The sequence below is a fragment of the Megalopta genalis genome, chromosome 5 (assembly GCF_051020955.1).
Source record: "Megalopta genalis isolate 19385.01 chromosome 5, iyMegGena1_principal, whole genome shotgun sequence".
NCBI lineage: Eukaryota > Metazoa > Arthropoda > Insecta > Hymenoptera > Halictidae > Megalopta > Megalopta genalis.
In genome coordinates this window covers 28472638-28494912 of record NC_135017.1, presented here as the reverse complement: position 1 = coordinate 28494912, position 22275 = coordinate 28472638, and the positions used below count along the sequence as shown (strand labels likewise).

At 38.7% G+C, this 22275-nt stretch overlaps 1 protein-coding gene across 5 annotated transcripts in view; it reads left to right on the top strand.

Moving 5' to 3' along the window:
* Nucleotides 1-22275, top strand: part of LOC117222438 (protein trachealess) — a 316876-nt gene that overhangs the window by 246680 nt on the left and 47921 nt on the right. The window contains exon 1 of one of the 5 annotated variants that reach the window (XM_033474134.2): nucleotides 13060-13809. The exons of 3 other annotated variants lie outside the window; for them this stretch is intronic. In XM_033474134.2, coding sequence (XP_033330025.1) covers nucleotides 13661-13809 — 149 coding nt within the window. In that variant the 5' untranslated portion in view covers nucleotides 13060-13660. Of the gene's footprint in view, nucleotides 1-13059; nucleotides 13873-22275 lie in introns of those variants that run through there. One more of the 5 variants, XM_033474133.2, reaches the window with a different exon arrangement.

The window sequence follows — 22275 nt, the reverse complement described above, 5'->3', positions numbered from 1 at the left end:
AGAACGAATGCTGAGGTACTTTAATGACGGAACACTTCATCGACGTACCCTTGCTGTAATTTCGCGGGCCATCCCCGATCAACTCAACACGCCGCACAACCCTCGTATAATCAATCCGTTTAATCGGATTAATTTGTTAGCAGAATAAGACGCAACGAGCCGGCTGTTTCCACGGGATCGCGTGTCTCTGATTCTTGTTTATCTTTCTGGTAACATCGTTTGAATACTCTTGCACCCTTTCGGCTTACGAAATGTATACAGATACGTTTCATGATATATTTGCCGACAATATATTGAAATAGCATCAATTCTTGAAATTATAAATTGCTCATTAAGATTATAATTATAAAATGTATTTAGGTACGTTCCAGAACCGATTTCCTGCCACTTATGAAATTGTTTCATTCGCATATATTCTAATAACTTCTATGACTTTAAACTATATATCTTTGTCCCTTGAAAAACTATGAGAAGATTTGCTATTTCTTCTTAATAAATAAATAAACAAATAAATTGGAAAATGTCACTTTTGTGTTCTTGCTTTAGTGACAAAGGATAATATTATTAGTAAAAATATTTATATAAAATATTTCACATATGCATTTAAATTTATAACTTGTTTCACTGACGGAGAATGATATTGTTACTATAAAAATTTCTATAAATGTTCTACGATTATTTAATATCTAATATTTTAATTTGAAAGTATCGTTTACGTCGTTGATAAATATGTGGATGAAAAATAAAATTATAAGCTCAAACACGTAAGCAGAATACGTGCGAAATCCAAACGATATTATTTTTAAACAAAATCGTGGATTATTGATTAATGCACTTGATACAACAGAACTATATTTAAATACCTTTCTCGAATCGCAGAAAAATGTAGCTGTTTCACCGCAACCGTAAAAAATTTGCATCCCAAAATAAATAACAGTGCAGGTTTGTTTTCCTCGTTAGGACGTCTTTATTTCAAATCTCGCCCAGCCTTTCTGAAAAGGTCCCTTCATCACCTTGTTGATACACTTCACATTTCGTAGCAATTATTATCGCGTTGTCCGATCTTCCCCGGGCAAGAAACTATATCATACCGCACGACGAAACTTTTACTTGACTCTTCATGGAAGCACACCATAAATCCAAGCATTTTCCCGATACGGGAGCTCTCTAAAACAGCGATGGCAAACTAGTTCCAGGAACACATAGAATAACAAAAAAAAAACCAATCAATTGACTCGTCCGAGTTCCACCGACGATCCGAGATGCGCCGATAGAACTGTCCTTAGGAGAAAGCTCTTTTTCTTTGCACTGTAGCTCGAACGTCTTCATCTGAACTTTCCAATAATTATCCTTTCGTTTGAAGAATAGGAGGAGACCTTGCCTGACACATCTTTAACAATATTCACCAATAAAATCACCGAGCAACTTCTTTCCAGCTTGCGCACGCTTTTTGTGACAATTACAAGATTTCAAGTTAATCTAATTTCCACAGGATAATATGAGTAGATTTTTAGATACTGCAAAAATATATTTATTTTAGCTTGAATAATGATCAATATTCTACCACTATTTTTATTCTTGCTACTGGAAACATATTTCTTTGATACTATGACAGAAAAGTAATATAGCAAGTGTTATATATTTTATAGATTTTATATTAGGGGTTAAATTAATTTTGTGTTTTGATGTTTTATTTAATTGTTACAAAATATGATAAACATACTAAATGTCAATAAATTTTGCTCGTGTATAAGTTATCGATTGCTTCATGTACTAAGTGACACCGAACAATATTGCATCTCACAAAAACGTCAATTATGGCCACATCTAACATTTACTTCGTTACCAGACACAAGGATAGTTTGCAATGTAAAATTATTTCCATCAGTTTCTTTAAATCATTGTTTAATTATCACCAGTTTAATAAAACTACCAACGAAAAACACATATTTCGATCTTAAATCTTCGTTTAATCATCCTCGGTTTAATGAAACTACCAACGAAATACACATGTAATTTCGATGTTAAATCTTCGTTTAATCATCCTCAATTTAATAAAACAACCAATAAAAGACACATGTAATTTTGATGTTAAATCTTCGTTTAATCATCCTCAATTTAATAAAACCACCAATGAAAGACACATGTATATTCGATGTTAAATCTTCGTTTCATCATCCGCAGTTTAATAAAACCACCAACGAAATACACATGTAATTTCGATGTTAAATCTTCGTTTAATCATCCGCAGTTTAATAAAACCACCAACGAAATACACATGTAATTTCGATATTAAATCTTCGTTTAATCATCCTCAGTTTAATAAAACCACCACTGAAAGACGCATGTATATTCGATGTTACATTTTCAATTAATTATCCCCAATTTAATAAAACTACGAATGAAACACGAACGAAATTCCAATGTTAAATCTTTGTTTAATTATCCCCAGTTTAATAAAATTAACAAAGAAAGACATACGTAATTACAACATCAAATCTTTGACTAATTATACCCAATTTAATAAAACTACCAATGAAACACAAATGAAATTCCAGTGTTGAATCGTCGAGTATCCACAATTTAATGAAATTACCAATGAAATACAATATGTACAGTAAATTCTCCCCAATTGACCCTCAGCTTGTGGACAAAAATGGACAATCTGGGAAGAGGAGGTACGATTATTCGAGCTTTGCGGCTCGTTTTTATAGTTACCGATTGTCAAGGTTAACAGCTATAATTGTCAACAGCTATAAAAAACGAGCTGCGAGACTGGAATAATCCTATCTCCTCTACGCAAATTATCCACTTTCATCTCCAAACTGAACAGCAATTAGGGAGAATTTACTGTAATTTCAATCTCCGGGAACCTGTCCCCGGAAAGATTGGCAGAAAACCAATCCGACTTCGCAGAGAAATTCACGAAACTTCTGCCAGCATCGGAGTAAATCATAGCCAGCGATCCGAATAAGGGAGATTAAGCAATTCCGTTGGAGACCCATGAAGAATCTGGACTCGGTTAACGATCGCGCCGCGAAACTTGAGTCAAAGATCGAATTTTCCCACCGTTCGCAGGGGATGAGGAGGGACACGTGCATGGTGTAAGTCGAGCAAGTTGTACCGATGGTCCGATCGCAATCTCTCTGATGATGCCGGTACACCGCAGCCCGGTACGTGTTTGTCGGAAATTCTCGATTACGCGAAGGAAGAGGGCCGGTTTATTACGAGCACGTGGGAGGACTTGGCGTGGCACGTAACACGGTAGCTAGGTAATACGTGGTGTACCGAGGCGAAAGCCCGGTGGTTACTGGTGTCGCCGGGAACACCATAAGATAGGGTCTCATTATTGTAGCTACCACACCGCTCCTAAATTGCCGCCCTAGGCTTGGGGGTTGCCGTCGCGGGAGCCGAACGTTCGGCCTCCGTCAGACTAAACCGGTGGACCAATTAACTTTCAATTAGAGAATGGAGATAACTCTTATCGCGTCCGCGGGGGCGGATTTTATGGGGCCCTTCTTTAACCCCCGGACGACGTTTATGTCCGCGCTGATACATGGTCCTCGAAAGGGTTAGATTGCGATCGCTGTACACATAAAAGTGATATTATCCGATCCAAGGAGCGACCGGTTGCAGAAGTACGGACTATCGTTCGATAAAACGAACAATAGAGGCTCGATCGATTTTCATGGATGGTACATACTTGCGTTACAAGACGTCAAGCGACGATATGTCTGATTGATTTCACAATTACAGATAACAGTTACTAGGAAATCGTCTTCGTTAACCCTTCGCTGTCACACTGGGTCAAAATGGCCTACATTTTTCTTTTTCGAAAAGGTGAAATTAACCATTAATTTAATATACTTCGAAGTGAGATACCGTGTTCTAATAAAGAAATCGGTGTTCTAGAATGTTCAAGTTATATTCTCAAGTTTTTGGGTCTCAATAGTATTGCTATTTTTTGAGTGACAGTATGAAAATTGTATGATATTATATGCTTCGCATAAGAATCATGGCAGCGGTCGGTTAATGTTCCAATTCTTTCAAATTAAATATTTCTTTTTTAAAACTACAAAAATATTTCAAATTTTCCTGTTAAGCGGAACACTTTGTGTACTTTTATAACAGTATCCACTTGATCTGCATCTTAAATATACTCCCACACGCAAAATGGAGACGTATTTTGCATCATTTGTCAAATTTGCTGACTAAAATGAGATCGATAAAAACATTTTTATTTTATATCAGCTCTCATGAATATAATCAGATCATCGTCATGAGGTAGTGATACAAGAGATAAAGCATACTCTAGAGCTCTTGAGATGAGTGACGGAATATGTCTATTTAATTTTGTAGTAAATGTTAAATGTTCCATGTTTTTATTATTTTATGCACTACCTAAGAATAAAATGCAATGGACGGTCTACCTAGAATTAGATTAACGAATCTTCTTGCACTAAGAAAAGAAGCTGCTCTTCCAATAGAAACGTTGTCTAAAGAAACCCTGGCAACAACCAGAAACATAGAATTCCGAAAAAAATATGAGACAATGTTCATGAGAGAAAACAATGGAGGATTTATTTCATGCTCCCCTTGCCACCTCAGACCCCTAACAACCCCTTTATCACAGTGCGTTGATACTCAATCATGCAAAGAACCTTTAAAAAACGACGTTTTGCAATTCCTACAAGAACCAAACCTATCGGAATCAGTATTAATTTCTGATGACACCGAGGAATAATTTTCTCATATTTTCATTATTCATTTTTCTTTGAAAGTTGTGATAGCACTTATATAATAATATGAGCCGTTTATTTTGAAAGTGGCATAAGTCACTTTACCGTAATGAAAAGTGGTGATTTTTTAATGTTTATACGAAATTATTTATACCGAGAAAAATATCAGTATCCTGAGATAACAAATACAAGTAAATCTTCTCGAAAGTTAGCATCCATATTTTTAAACGTGTTAAAACGCAAACCCTTAAATATATCGACTTAAAAACAAAGTGACTTACGCCACTTACAAAATAAACGGCTCATATGTCGATCGAAAAGAGAGCCGTAAATAATTCACTGTAAATCATTCGATTTCTCAGTTCCTAGAAAAATGAAAACGTCCATTGTGCGACCGTCCGAGGTCTCGATCGCGCACACCTCGAATCGTTAAATGCAGGAAAAAGTCAGCCACTCGGAAGATCCGCTGCAATTTATTCGTAACAGTATACCGAATACCGCAGCGGAATATATTCGAGCGAGCCAGAGCGGCGTGTTCCGTGGCTGCGCGCGACGACCGGGCATCCGCCATCCCCAATTACTCAGACAGCGTGTCAGAGCCATGAAAACGGCTCTAAACCGTGATGGCGGCGGTCCGATTAATTGGCCGAGCGTCGCGGTGGCCACGTAGGCAATCGGGAATTTAGAAAGCCGCGCGCGCGGCTCGTTCCCTGGAACCCGTTCTTCCTGGATTTCGACGAAACAGCCCCTGTTTATCGATCCCGCTTGCATACCAATTAACGGCAGGCGTCCGCGATGCTTAGAAATCGTTCCGTTTTGCCTCGTTACCGATCAACCGGTCGCCTGCTCACGGACAATGGCTGCTATCGCTCGTCCGCGTAAACACAGCGTGGTCAAGCGACGAACAGCCAACCAACACGGGACATCCATATGTATGATTATGAGGACGTTAGGAGTTATCACCGAACGGAGGAGAGCGGGAGATAGAGGACAAGAAAGAGAGAGAAAGAGAGAGAGAGAGAGAGAGAGAGAGAGAGAGAGGAAGGGTGGGAGGAAGAGAAGGAGAAAGAGAGAGAGAGAGAGAGAGAGAGGAGGAGCGAGACTCGGCGAAGAACGAGCCCGCAGCTAAGTTCATATTTGTGCATTACGCTCACGTGCAACGATACAATAAGGAATCCTTCGTATCGGGGGATGCATGTTAAGTACCGCTCGCTCGTTGCACCCAGCGACGCGGCCCGCGTCGCTCTTCGCCACGATTCTTTCTCGTACACACGATAGTACCCCGCGTTTCCTTGACGCTGTCACCGTCAGCCTGATCGTTCGATGAATTCACGCCCTGACTGCTTCAACCCTCGGACGTCGATCCATCGGACAGCGAACTTTCTGTGTGGATGGACGGCGACGACGACGCCTGATCGCTGGACGCGCACAGCTGCCTTGTCCGGTTGACATTTGGTATCGAGCCATTGAAAAGTGTTTTAACACGATCGCTACTAGCAGTTGTTAAATTACAGTATAATCTTATTCTTCATTTTCTTGTTTTCGTTTTAACACTAGAACTACCAAACAAGTCAATGATGACTGGTCGATATTGGTTTCTAATTACTGCGTTTACCATTCCTGATATTGTAAAAATGTTCCTCTGAGAAATTTTTAGACGAACTTCTTTACTCCAGCATTTATTATAATTAAAATCGTACGGAGCTCTTAAATAAATCCTATCTTGCAGCTGTTATAAAACGATAGATATTAGTCACGTTTAGGGTTGAACTTCTTTTTTTTTTTACTCCAACATTTATTATAATATCAATCGTACGATGTTTAAATGAATCCAATCTTGCAAATTGTTATAAAACAATTATTCACGTTTATAGTTCGATGATTCTAGCGTTAAATATGATATTTATATTATAATTATTATGAATAATTATAATAATTATTATGAATAATTATAATAATTATTATGAATAATTATAATAATTATTATGAATAATTATAATTATTTATATTATTATATTATATGATATTTATTTTATCTTGTTTTATTTTATTTTATTCTATTTCATTGTATGGTATGTTAATATGAAAGAAGATGGATTTGTAATCCGCAAGGAAATTCAACAAAGTTCATACTAACAGTTGTCTCAGGGGAATGTCTGTCTTTGGTGTAAGAACAGTTGAATATTATCTCTTTGTTGTTGAAATAACTGAATATAAGTTCCGTGTTGTTAAAATGATTGAAGGTAATCTCTTCGGCGCTGAGATGAGTGAATGTATGCTTTTCGTTGCTTAAATAATTGAATATATTCTCTTCATTCTAGAAATAATTTAATGTTATCTCTTCGTTGCTGAAATAATTGAATGTAATCTCTTCAATGATACAATAATTGAAGACTAATTACCAGACTAAATCATTCTGATATGGGTCAGAATGTCTAATTACCAGACTAAATCATTCTGCCCGGTCCAGGATTTACGAAAAATTTGAGGTCTGCGGCAAAGTGTTATATTTTACGCAAGCAGGATTAAACTGAGGAACGGTGCCCAGTTTTCAATAGTAGTATGTCTGAATGAATGAAGAGGTAGAGGATAGTAAGTCGAATACGCAAGTATCTGGGACCTATCTAAGTACAGCATGACTTGCTCTCGATCGAATGCGCTGGTTTAATATTGCTAGCATAGTTACTTGTATTAGCTTTTCGAATAGTATACTATTGTATATGATTACATAATATTATAGTAAATAATGTATAATTGCGTACTTAAAAATAGATTACAAAATATACCGAAGTCAGAGAATTTTTACAAATGCATCAATTTTACTGATAAACCTAGCTCTTATGGTTTGTCTACCTTTCGCCAGTGTAAATATCTCGAAACCATATAGTGACACCATATAGTTTTGTGCTAAAAGTTGAAAAACACTTTAATTGCAATTGCAAAGAAACTGTATCTTATATATATATATAGGATACAGTTGCAAATTGCGTTTAAAGCTTTAGGCAAGTCTAGAAGTCGTTTCACTAATACATATTCTTAGCAGTAATTAATAAATAAGTAAGTTTATTTACACTGTTTTAATTCCAAATGACATATTATGCATAAAACTACTGTATAATCTAAATAGTACGCATGTATTTATTTCTACTTTATATTAAAAATGCGGTCGATCTCTTCCGTAATCCTGGTATAGACCGACCATACTAATCTGGGAGAGTTCGGCCAGATTAATTGTTCCGTCATTCGACGGAATTTTTATTCTTCTTCTATCCGGTTTTCTTTAAAGCGAATTTGCATTCTTTTCAAGTTGCAAATAGCTTAATTTCCAATGAATTCCGCTTGGTTTAGCGAGACAATACCCATATTTCCAAAAACAAGTGCAACTGTCATAGTCAGAACACGCGGTAGGCAACTTGCAAACATTATTAATAGTTCAGAGAACATTAAGACAAAGAAGAACAGGGGAACTATAAAGAAACATAGGAATGTTTCCATTAAAAGGAGGAAGGACATAAAGAAACGTAGAGAACAATTAAAACAATCATTCGACTCAAGCAGAGATAATCCAGTTTTACAACAAAGTGACACATCGTTAGAAGAATAGAAGCAAAATGAAATGCGTAAGATGCAGAAAGGACTATTTCGAAACCACAAAAAGTGACGACTGACTTAAATGTGTGAGGTATAGTCGTTGGTATTACGAGGGATGCTCCAAATATGAGAATTTTTGTGATTTATGTGGGAAACTGAAAAAAAACATAATAATTACTTTCCTCATTTATAATACTTTTTGTGAGCTGCACCTTTGTTATTTTTCGAGGTCGCTCTCATCCGTAGTAAGTGGAGGCTCTAACCCCGTGATGCGGGTGAGATCGTCCACTTACAGTATTTTCGTTTTTTTGCTTAAAAATGGTAGTATATGTCTTAATTTGACGCAAAATATTGTTTATATATATGTTAAGTTACATATATATGTTAAGTTACTTAGACATTGCAGTAACTTGGTTAATACAATAAAATTCTGAAAAACCACAGCAATACGACTCTTTTTTCAAAAAGTGGTCGGACTCTCCTCATGTACTGTCTGTCATATCTTAACAAGGTTGCAATCCTAAATGTAGCAACGAATAATCTATATGCCATTTTGATACCTGGAAGTATGTAATTCTACTAACAATACGACTAAAAATAATATGAAAACGTTAGAACCTAATTATAGGACCTATTATAAGAGAGAGCAATTCTATTAGAAATCAAGAGAAGTTAAAACTGTGGTTCACACAAATATTGGAAACAACTTCGCTGCATCGAAAAATAAGTTGACATACATTTTACGTCCTACTTACTCTTTTAATCCTTTTAGTCCCGGCCGAAAGTGTATCTAAGTGCAGAAAACTGAACCAAGTTGATGTAATGTAGAAAAGTTTGAGAACAGAGTTATAAAAACTTTATGAAGAATAACAATTAAAAAATTCTTAAGGAAGCACACTAAGAAATAAAACCGTTCTTTCTTAAAAATATTAAGAAAATAACCTTTACTCGAATGTAACCAGCAACGACATATCGTCCTTCGGCGCTACGAGGATCGAGAATACTTACATTCTCAATACATTATCTAACATCTGTGTATATCATTTATTTTGTTTCTGTTACATACTAGATATTAGATCGTCAAGTATGATATGCATTTCACACATAATGAGCAAATCAAAATCTTACGTCAACTGCTAAAAGTCGTGCTTTATCAAAGTATAATCAAAGTATTAGGTCTACCGGAAAGTTCTGTCCGTTTGAGAAATGAAAGGAAATAATAGATTTTTCATAAATTTAGTAATATTTATTGTACAATATAATTTCCGTCGTTACTTATGACGTCTTGTCAGCGCGATGGCAATTTGTGAGCAACATTTTTCAAAAATATATCTCTCAAATGAATATGTGCATATCTATTGAAATTTGCAATGACATTATCAGACAGAACTTTCCGGTAGACCTAATATGACCAAAATAACGATCGCGAAATGTTTTGTACATTTCAACGCGTACAACTTGATGCACCAAATTATTTGCCCAAACGAATTCGTCGCTCAAACGACAGTCTTCGTTACAAAGCATTTTTACGCAAACGAAGAATTAGAATAATCTCCGGCGACCGCAAGGAACACTTGTAAAACTTGTTGCACCAGATCCCCCTGTCATGATTCGTCATCATCGACTACCGATTCGAATTTCCATGAAACTTTGATGATCCCCCGTCGTTTAGTATGTCCGCTACGCCGCGCCGCGCCGCGTTGTATTTATAGTTGTTAACAAGAGCAAAGGACGCTCTCTGATTTTGAAAAAGCGCTGATGCCACGCATCAGTATGTGCTAACAACGCGGCTATTACGGCGGAGCAGCGTCGGGCATTTGCACGTATCGCGCACCTAATCAAAGAGAATCATGGCGTCTCGTAAGGGCGTGGGTGCCTGCAGTCGATTACGCGCCTGTGTACCTGTCCTACTCCCACCTGGCCGCTGCGCGTCGCGGCGTCGACGCGAAACACGCCGTGGCGTTATTTTCGCCCGGTATCGGACGCGGACGCTCTCTGCTCCTCGTTTCTGTCGCGGTTTCTACGTCGATTTCGCGGCTATTTTATTTTTTTTACGTGCCGCGCATACCGCCCGCGTAATTGCATGTAGACGCTGCGTGAGATAAATCGACGATCGATCGATGATTGAGTAACAGAAAAAGTCGCTGCCTATGAATAACCATGAGGGACGGTCTTACTTCATGGGGACTCGGGGTAAACGGAAACAACAACCGGCGATATTCCTAGCCACTGTCTCTTCCTGTTTGCCATTTTGCCCGCCGCAGTCCACTCTGGCGAATTCCCATTCAGAATCTATCGCCGGGATGCTTCGAAACTGTAAACGACAAAAGTAAATTGAACAAAGACCATCCGCGAAAGAATTATGCGATTTACCAAGGGGTACTTGCGGGAAACCGCAATTCGCTTCGTAGACGATCTTTTACTTTCTAGTTAGTTGTGCCTATGAGCTATTTTGTTGTAGTTTCAGTGAACTACTGGTTAATTGATTAGAAATTAGGAAAAAGTTGGAAGTACGCGGTTAATAGGAGTGCATATTCGTCGTTATTGATTCGTCATTTGCACCGTTTGGGTAGAGTAAATTCATTTATAGGAACATCTAAATGTTCATTCATATTTTGGTCACTAATCGAAATACATTCGTCAAATGATCGCTAATTTTAAAGCAAATTGTTTGTATTTTGTTCTCTTTTGTACTCTAAACGTAATCTCGCACAATTCTTTGAAATCGTTAGCACATAAAAGAGCGTGTGGATATTGTAACATTAATTAAACAATTTTATATCTAGTTCACAGTCTTGTATTCAATAATTGCAAAAGTTCGAAATAATTAATTTAGATTTATCTATTGTTTTGTAATATTTGTCGATGAGTATAGAATTCGGTTCCAGTTATTTATATCGTAGGACAATTATACAGTGACTATAACAATGCTTCACAATTTTACGTTTATTTATTTACTCTACTTACCATTACCTAATTTGGGATAAATTGAATAATTCTATAACGTCATTTATCAAATTCCTTTACTCATCTTAATTCACATAAAACCAAGTGTGTTTATGATAAGAAATCGAACGCAAAATCAAAAACTTTGCTTGATGCTTAACTAGTACAACAAATATAGAAATTAACACCTTTTTATCAGCATCACAAATCTCCAATGACCAAATTCCTACACTATGTGCATAGAAAATTAACACTTCGCTGTGCGAATTAATTGGAAGACTTTTTTAATTTGGGAGAATTTTTCATATAATAAAACAATAAGCGTTTAGTACTCAGTTTGATTTAATAATCAAAACGAAATGAAATAAAACGAATTATACACAATAAAAAAGAAACCATATTTTCATATTTTGAAATGCTTCAATATCCTCATCACTGATTTCGTTTTGGCTTGTAAAATATAGTCGTCCAAAGAGTGTGTTCGATCGTTATAATTTTTATCGAGTTGATATTACAATTTGTTGAGTTGATTTGTGAGTTATTCATTACAATCTTCGCATCCTCGTATGTCGTGTAGGATACTCAATCGTAATAGATTTTGTCCTGCAAAGCCAAGTAATATTCATGTTTACATTACAGTACTGTAGTAAGAACACCGTTCATGTAATAGAAGGTCCACATAACGGGTGTTCATACAATGGAGGTTCTACTGCACTTATAAATTTTCGTTCAAATAACCGGAGTTGTATGGGCACCTGTCCGATGTTCAGAAAGAAGCATCGTCGGAAGCCGATTGCTGAACGGTAGATTATCAAAAAAAGCGATTAAATTATCAAATTCGAACGCAGCTTTTGATTGCCCGCTGAGACAAGCGTTTGGCGGTCGAGTCAATGTACGTCGGTAATGCAAATGTTTGTGATACGGCGACTTTCGCCGTTTTCTTCCGAAAAACGCCGCGACTTATAGTTCTAGAACATATAGTCCTACTGTGTATCCAAATAAACTGAATTTTACAAAGCTGCTTAGAATGCAAAGGTAACATCCACTACGACAAATGAACTGTCTACTTTCGGTTCCATCAATTCATTCGGTTACTTTGACATTTGTCGAAATTTTTGGGCTTGATTTACGGCACTTGACGCGTTAATGGCAAATCCTCCGGCTACCAATGCACCAAAGAAGCTCGCAGATACTATCGTTCCTCTATTTCCGTCGCGGCGCACAAAAACGCAACGCCATCCGTCGGCCGCGACACCATCGTCGAAGCCGGAGAGCGGTTCCGCGCGAGGGTTAAGAATCGGCGGGCGCGCACGTGGCTCGCTTGCAGGCCACTTCCGGGGAACGTCGCCCTTGGCTCGCGACAAGGTAGCCTCTCCCGCGTAGGTGTACGATCCGACCTCTTAACCATCCGGCAAGTGTCATTAGCAGCTGTGGGCGGGGCTTCGGTGGCGGCGAGTTCTAGCGGCGTCCGCATCGGTGTGCGGCTCTCGTCGCGCGATCCGTCTGTGCGTCAACGAAGGGTGCAGCGTGACGTAAACACGGTGAGAGTGTGCGCGGTGCACGTAGCCCGCAGGTACCGGCGGTGGGCGTGCCGGGTTCCCGCGATGCCGGCGCGGCATTGGCCGGCCGAGGGCCGAGTGGGCGGGGCCGGCAGAGCCGGGACTCGGCGCACGCTCTCGCGCCCTCTTTCTCGCGCCTCTTTCCACCATAGGGTACTGTCTCTCTCCCCCCGATAGGTCTCGGCGCGCGGCTCACGTTACAGACCCGGTACAGTCCGGTCTAGTCTGTCGTTCGGTCACGAACCGGCCGTTTAGCTGTCTGCCTGCAACCCCCGCGTCCGACGCGCACAACGCGGCCGCGTGATCCTCGCGATCGAAGGGACCCGTAACAGCTGGTCCACGCGAGACCGTCCGAGTTGTTGACACGCACGTGCGCGCGCGTGAGCTACCGTCGATACGCTTGTACACACCAGCATCGAGACGTCTGCTGTCGTCTCCCTGCTGTCTTCCCTCCGCTCTCGTTTTCGTTGCCGATCCCGTTGTCGTTCGCGTCGACGTTGACGTTGACGTTTCCGTTTCTGTTTCTGGTTTTCGCGTCTGGCTGCCTAATGTCGGGACGGTTCGATCGGAACGCGAGACCGGGACGTGTCGCGCGATGGACGATGACGATCCGCGGGATGATATGACTGTTCCGGGGTGGTGCGCCGACAGCTTTGTTCCTTGGTGCCGGAAGGTGAACTTTTGTTAGTTGAACGTGGTGCACGGACGATCGGAGAGTAGTGGTGGCAGTGCTCGGCGAAGAACCAAGAGGACGACGAAGGGGGTGGAGGATTGAGGGAGGAGGAATATAAGAGAGATATTGAGAGGAATTTAGGAGAAAGAGAGATGTTGCCGTATCAGGTGGCCATGGATTATGGGGGCTTTCAACGACAAAGCCCGGTCGGGGTCGGTGTCGGTGTCGGCGTCGATGTCGGCGGACCCCATCAGGGGGCCGCTGGGGCGCTCAACATCAACCCCGCGTTCACGCACTCCTGGTTCGTACCGGCGGACCTCTGTGTCCCGTACAAACAGAGTCAGGGTCCTCTCCTCGAGCCAGGGCATGTTGTTTCTCTTATACTTATTTTTCTTACTACCTTTACATTACCGCATCGTTAGTCATTTTTCTTACGCGTTACGATCTACCTAGCCCATTCGCTGCCACACCGTTCCACAATGCTATCAAATCACGAAAACTTGGTCAACATCTTGTGAAGATGGTCTCGGATTTTATTCAAAATTTACATTCAGTTCAATTTTAACCGAGCACTATGACAGCACCGTTCGCGACACGAAAACTGCCTGACGATTTAACCCTTTGAGGACGAATGTCCACATCTTGATAAAAGATCAGGACACATTGTTCGCTTTTACCGTTATTTAAGTCATCGATACGCAATCTAGCTTTCTGAGGAAAATATTCTTTGCAGTTTGAAAGAACCTCGTTTTTAAAGGGGTGAAGCAGTATTCGATCTCTCACCAGTTTGCAAGTACAAATGTCAAGATCATCACAACTTGGTCTTTCGATAGAGCCATTATCCAAGTATCTAATCGAACAACGAACCTATGTTCAGTTTCGAGACCTCGGCCACGTTTTGACGATTTGGTACCACTGTGCGTCGCGTCGGTTCGGAATTCCTGGACGATCGTCAGCGCCGCTACCCTATGCGTAGCGAGAACAAGTTGATTAGGGTACAGTCGCTTTTGTCTTTTCGGAAGGGGGAGAACGCAGTGAACCACTCCGCTGCTGTATCATTGGTAAAGATTTGACAAATGGAGGGGAAACCTTGTATCTGATTTGTCTCACCTTGCGTTCTCTGTGCTTGAATGGGGTGTAACGAGTCTCGCTGTTCGGTTGAACAGATTCACCGGGTTTAACCCTCCTGCGTGGCCGGTGATAATTTGTCACTTTACCGGTGACACGGCCTTTCGTGAGGACTTTGTGAGACTTTAATTAATGAGACACCGTAGGAGAAGCTTTGAATGGTTTCTTCTTACCATGGATTAGTCGATTCTTTATTGGCAAATGATTTTAACCCCTTGCACTATGATTGCTTTCACAGACACGATGATCGACATTTTTTTATAAAAATATTTATTTAGCGTAATTGTTGAGTAATAATATCCATATTTAGTAAATTACATTTCATCTTAATGAGTTTGTCACGATAGCATAATGCTAAGGGTTAATTAATTATGTATAGTGACAAATGGAGCTTAATTTGTTCGATGAAAATTCATTGATCACAATTGCCTTTTTATCGCGTCCGAAGTAAATAATTTTGTGAAAGTTTCCAATATAGATATAAGTGATGATTAGACTGCGGATTCTTCGTGTAAAATAAAAATTGTTCGTATTGACTGGATGAAACATAGGATCGATAAATGAACATAATGGTTCAAATAAGCTGAGTGTAACGTAACAGTATTCGTCGATTCTTCTACCGTTTTCACCGTTTCGTACTTTATCTACTGATTTTTGTTGCAAATACATAAAATCCGCAATCTAATGTTCACGTTTCATGGTGTCTTGTTCTTTCAAATTTCTTTCAAACTGATCTTCCGATGTAGAACGTTCTATTTGTAAAGAAAGCAAAGCGTCGGGACAAGAGAAATGAAACTTATCTTAACGATTACAACTTCTAAAGATCTATTTCTCTTACAGGCTGAGTTTCCCATGAAAACTCCTCAAGTGGACGTGCCCAAAGTGCGTCTCGATAATTCGTTTCCTTTGGCCTCTTCGCGAGAAAATATACAAACACTCGAAGCCCTTAATTAAATAATAAATTATTAAATAAACACTGTGTGTTAGGGCTATTCTCGTTTAACTGCCACGCCAAAAGCTCACAAAATTTCATAGAATCGAAGCATTTTATTTAGCGAAAATTGAAAAGTCAAGTTGCATGTCATCAATTAATTTTTCAGCGATGTATCAGCGTGAAAATTAGTTTACAAATTTGTGCGAATAATTCCGTCACCTACACATGAGTGACGTGGCAGTCAAAGTGTTAAATCAGCCGTTCTACCTCACTGTGTTTCCCGCAAAGCAAAAGCGATTTCCAACAAATTGAATATTAAATATATCGTTCACTAACAAGTTGTTACATTTTTTGAGCCACCGAGAAAGTAGGCGTAAGAACAATTAACGTTTATACGCTTGTACACATTAATGTACTGATTGCGATGGCTAATTATAATAATATAATGATTACAATGATTAATTGCAATGATTGTAATAATTAATTCCGATGATTGAACGTTTTAATTCGTCGGAGATTGATTTCATTCAAGATACAGAAGTTGAATGAATTTAAAATATTAACTCTATTAATTAGAGAAGGTAAAAATTGCAGTACACGATACTTTCTCCTTAATCGAATGCAACAGAAATTCAATTCATATAAAATGTAAGAAAATGTAACAACTGGACTGCGGATTTTATACATTTATGGCACAAACGAGTAGCAAAAATATAAAATTGCGAAGCCATAACAAGAATTCAATAATATTGTTACACTGTCTTCCCCTTATCAAAATTTAAAAAAAGAACAATGTACGTACTTCTATTTCATTTCTGTTTTCGACAATCCATCTTGGAAAATTTTTATTCTGCATAAAGATCCGTAGTCTCGTAACAATTAATTTTTTAGAAAGTTGCATTACCATTTACTCGAATGTGAACGACTTCTCGACACGTAGATGTACATGGATGCAGCAGTGAAAGGGCTAGAGGCGTGTAGCAAACTGCTCTCTCGAGGTAGATCGCGACGATTATTAAGATCACTTAATCATAAATTTTCAAACGCTCCGATTAATCGAATTCTTAGGACAGTATAATTACTTAATCGATACATTTCAGAGAGAAAACGCCGGAACGAAGAGTTTCAGTGAAATAAAACCACAAAGGGGAGCGTATAATCGATCAATCGTGTTACATTATAAATCACGTTCGGCGAGCAATTTCTCTCGACACGGTCGATTTTTCTGGTCGATGCGGTCAGCTCCCGATTTTGTAATTCAAAAAGTGTAAGACATTAATATGTGACGTACGTACGTCGACGATGACGTTACGGAGCGTCGCTGTAAATAGTGCGCCGTAAAGCTGACGTTATAACTGTAAATCATTCCTCGTGTGCAGGATGTCGAATTTTTATCAGGCCATCAATCACCTTTTTTATCGGGCCCGTACCAAGTGTGGAAACTTTATAGGGAGCATTTGAATTTTTACGCGGAACATCAGGGTTGCCGGTCTTTTTCGCTGGGCGAGATCGCGGAGCACAGGGTGTGGAACACGGAAAAACCGTGGCTCGGTTTACCTAAGGTGAAAATCATGGACGATTCGGGGATGAAAGGAGATCGCGGACTAAATTTTGCAACGGGAATTAAATATTCTCGGTTTCGGTTGCTTCACTACCGCATTTCCATACGTATCGTCGTTCTTTTATAGCCGTACGTGAACACGCCGAGTCCGTGGTACCGGTTGCACGACAGAAATATCACAATGCCGTACCGGTAAATCCAGCTTTTTTCGCTTCGATTAAACGACATTGCGAAACACGACGTTTAGATTTGTTTCTCGTAGTGCAGATAAATCGTCCGGCTCGAACGCGGGCCATCGGCTAGCATTCGATGCAATGAAAGCTAGCTGTTGCAGCTGGTAATACTGTTTAATATATTACTGTTAAGGCAATGCGCCTTTTGCGAATAAATCCAGCGACCTGCACCGGGAAACGTATAATGGCGGCCAGGGTTGCCTTAACCCTTGGACCTCTAACGGACAGGTTTATAACTGCATGCTTGCCCTACTGAGTTTTCATTTTATACTTCTACACTGTTGCGTTTATGGTTTCACGAAGATAGATGACTTAACTGAAGAACAATATATTATAAAATCTCCTTTTCTTTCATGTGTAAGAAGATGAAATTATGTCTTATCACCAGATCGTGGATTTTATGTAGTTATGACAAAAATGCATGGATCGAATGCAAAACAGTAAAAACATTAAAAGAATTTTAAGATATTGGTGCATTATTTTCAACTCATCGTTTTCACTAATCACTTTAAGGAGAAGCCTCAAGTACATCGTTAAAATAAGGATGAAAGTTTTCGTCACTTTTCATACATATACTTCGACATTTTAAGGTACATCAATTTTTTTTACTTTTCATTTTATCGAGGTCTACTGAAATAATAAATCTCGTTCGTATTTTTTCATTCGATATAAAACAAAAGATAAAACGAAGTTTCTTCATAACAGAACTACGCGTTGTACAAACTTAGATCCTATTTGAAAGAACGTGGCTTTGAATACAAAGGAGCGAGTATTGCGTAAAATTTTTATTTTAATTATGCAGTTACCATAGTCTCAATAATTAATGTTATGAATCAAGTAAGTTCATATGATGAAGAACTTATGTATATATAAGTTTTGAATCAGTTCAATCGATTAAACAAAAGTATGTTTACATTAAACCAAAATATTAACTTTTCTGAAACGAGAACTTTAAACCTGTTATTTCAGAATCGCATTTTTCAAATTGACGTGCAGCATAACTCAAAAAATAATTAATTGCAAAATTTATATATCTTGAAATATCGAAGAATATGTATGAAAAGGGCACAAGTTTCATCAATGTTTTACGTTATAAAAATATTGCCAAAAATCATCCTTATTTCAACGGTTTACTTGAGGCTTCCCTTTAAAGTAGAATAAAACATACAGATTGAATGAGAAGTTGGAAAAGAATAATTAAATAAAATTGGGAAATAATAATTAAATAAAGGTTGAAAAAAATAATTAGTAATTTAAAGATTGAGTTACCTGAATACATTCACTCTTCATAAATTGTCGATCATTACTTACTTTTAATTTGAAGCATAATATCGCGATAGCTAGTGTTCAATTAAAATCAACAAGTCCGCACTGCCACAGTGAATAATAATTTGTAATTTCGGTTTACTTGAAACCTATTAGTCGCTATTGTACAGAACAGCTTCGTAGTATTTTACTGGGTTAAAATGTCTAAAATTCATTTGAAAATATAAATTAAACTGTCGCATTGAAGGAAATTGTAATGAAATTCGGGTGACATTAATTCGATCATGTTGCAACATTATTAAGCTACTGGAACATTCGGTATGTTACCTCGAGTTCTTTATATCCGTGTTTTTTTTCACGACCCTTGTGCAATTCTTTTAGCATGAATTTCATTCAGGTCGACGCGAGAATGGAGGCGGGACACATTAAGGACGTTAACATAATTTCAGCAATATATTACAGTGATACACGGCGCGCGTATAAACGTGGTTACATAATTGGCCGGTTATTACGCCCGGATGAGTAATTTTTCTTCCCTGCTAATTGGCGTTACGGTCTCCGCGTAAAATAAAAATGAAACTCGTACCGATATCCATCGTGGCCCAATTCTTCGAGATTTTAAAGATTACGGAACGCCGCGCGCCGTGTTTGAACATTGGAGATTACAGGGCCGCGCAGACGGTGCCATGAAATACGAACCCGTGATAATTAAAATCGAACGATTATCCGTTTTACGGAGCAAAGGGGCTCCGGGCAGATCGCGATCGTGTCCCGTGTGTATCAACGATTGTAATGAAGTTTTACGAGCTTGTAAAGTGCTTGCTAATACGGACACGCGAGTTCCTCTCTTTTTTTTTTCTTTAGGCAGTCGAGATATGATTTTATAGGGCCATATCCGTCCCCCTATGTTCTTTTCACGGGGCCATTATCAAGTCAATAATTCAGGGACCGGTGCCGGTAAAAACCGCATGAAAACTGACTGTGTATTCGCGAAACGTTTAAAAATGTTATGGGGACTTTACATGTCTGACTTCCCATGTTACGTTCTCCCCGTTTACGATATCACTGTGGCAATCGATGTACATACTTGCGAACTATGAACATTGTACAACCACCGGCAAAAGGTATTCATGCACCTTTTAACCTCTTAGTCGTGGACGACGTGTATACACGTCATAAGGAAATGGCAATTTTACATCTTACGACGAAAACACTTCTCTTACGATGTAGTGTAATTTTGGAACAACTTGCAAAAAGGAACTGCACCCAGTGTGGTCGATAAGGCGCATACAAAATTGGTCTTAAAAATAGTTCGACGCAGCCAAGTGGTTAAAACGCAATAATTTTTTCAAATTGAAATAAATCGCTTGATTTTTTTGTTTAATATTAAAGAGACTAATTCGTCTGCACAATGATTAAAATACTTTTTTTAATTTTGATATTACTTGAAATGACAGAAAGAGATGAAAAGAACCTGGAACGAAAATTTGATAAATACGTTTTGTAGATCTCGGTAACTTATATGCATATTGAACATTTTAATGAAATCCGTCGACGCATAATCAAGCTACAGTCACTGAAAGATGTAAAAATTACCTGGTTTTAGTTGAAATCTATAAAAAAAACTGTGATTTTCCTTGATCTTTAGTTGTTTGTAACTCATAACAACATCAAACAATTTCGATGAAATTTTAGGATGAAACAAAAGTAACTAAGATGATAATTTGAGGTTTTCAACATTTTATTGTGTATCTTTTAAGCACACAAAAATTATATAATTTTGTATACTATCTAATTCTATAGGGGTTGTCAAGAAGTTATGTAAATTCGAAACTGAAAAATCAAATATATTCTTAAACTGCGTGATATTTCCGAGTCAGTGAACCTATGAAAGTATAGAAAAATCCTACATTTATCATTTTCCAGCATTTTAAAGTTAAGCATCACTTTCTCATCAATTTGCCACAATTTCACATTCCCTAAAAATTAGTAAATATGAAAAAACTCTAAAAAAATATTTACTTCTAATCTGCAATTCCGGGTCCGTATACCAGTCCCTCGTAAAATTCGTTCAGTTTGCTTCAGGCCTGTAACTTTGGTAATTTTTAGAATTTTGAAATTTCTTTTTAACTACATATTCTTAAAATATCGTAGAAAATAAAAAATAGTACATAAAAATAATATTAAATAGAAATAATTAGAAGATGGTGTTAAAGGTGTTAAAGAGCATCTTTTAATAATTCTTAATGAAAACTCCTATATTCTATATTTCCTATGCAATCACTTCTCCACTTTTGCTATAGTCACCACAAAACTAATACGATAAATTGTATAATACAAATTATCATTAAAATAGCGCTAAAGTTCTAGACCGAAACTCCCCTTAAGTGCAATATGATAAACTTGAACTCTCTACTTCCAGTTCCAGTAATTAAATTACTTCGATTTTATGGTAATTAACAAGCTTGATATTCGGTTCTTTACGTGTTAAGTGTTCGTTCCTTGAACGAAGTCCCCTTCTTCTATAAGTTTAACCTGTACACATGTAGATGCTTAACAAGGGTCACCGATGTCAAAATACACAGCTTCACAATACGTCTCGAAAGCCGTCTTTTACTCCAGCCTTACCTCACGTCGACGAACGGCGGTGAAACGAAAACTCTATTTTGACGTGTCCCCGTCAAAGTGGACAGGGTCCAGCAGGTAGCAAGAAGAATCTGCTCGGTCCTTCGCAAGATAGCGTCGGGAGAAGCTGGTCCCTGGAGAGCTCTGTCACAGCGAGTGGATAATGGGAATTGTGATGGCTGGCGGTGGGTACAGAGGGTTGAAGGGTGGTAAACCGATGGTGCAGATGAGTACGTCACGCCGCGGCAGTAAACCCGATACGATTAGAGGAACGCTGATGCTGACGGGGCATCCGGGGGAGCCGTCAACACTACCTTCGTATTTTCAAGCCCGCCCCCTCTTCCTTCCATTATTCGTTCGTGTTCGTTTCGGCGGCTCCGATGGCCCCAGTCTTCTCGGGCCACTTTCGGACCACCTCGGAAACCATCCCCATTATCGCAAGCATAGTTACACTGCGGACATGCGTAGCTCGGGAACGACTGCTCCCGCAGGATCAAAGTGGCTTGGTACTTGGCGACTCGATTGGGCTCGAAGCTGAATGAAACTGTCAGGATTGGAATCGAGCTGGACGAAAGCTCGATACTTGGTTCCGGATGATCATTGGAATATCCCTGTGCTTCGCGTAGATTTCTTTTGGGGGAGGATTCAGTTTATTCGGTGCTTTGTTTCATTTTACTAGCTGTGTTCTTTTTATTCGACCGGTAGCATTGTCCTTGGCGATTTTCACTGGATATGAGGGAACAGAGATCTAGATTGTATTTTTTGTTACAAACTCGATCAACCGGCGAACACAAATTAAAACTTGAAACGAAGTTTGTCGTTGAAGACTTTCGAAGGTGGACACTACGATATTTTAACTCTTCGACTAGATGTGGAAAGGAGAAAGAGCAAGGATTGACTTGCTATTATTTGTTACAACTTTGACAAACTTACGGACACCAATTAAAGCTAACATTGTCGTTGAGGACTTCCGAAGGTAAACACAACGATATTTGAACTCTCGACTAGATGTAGTAAGGA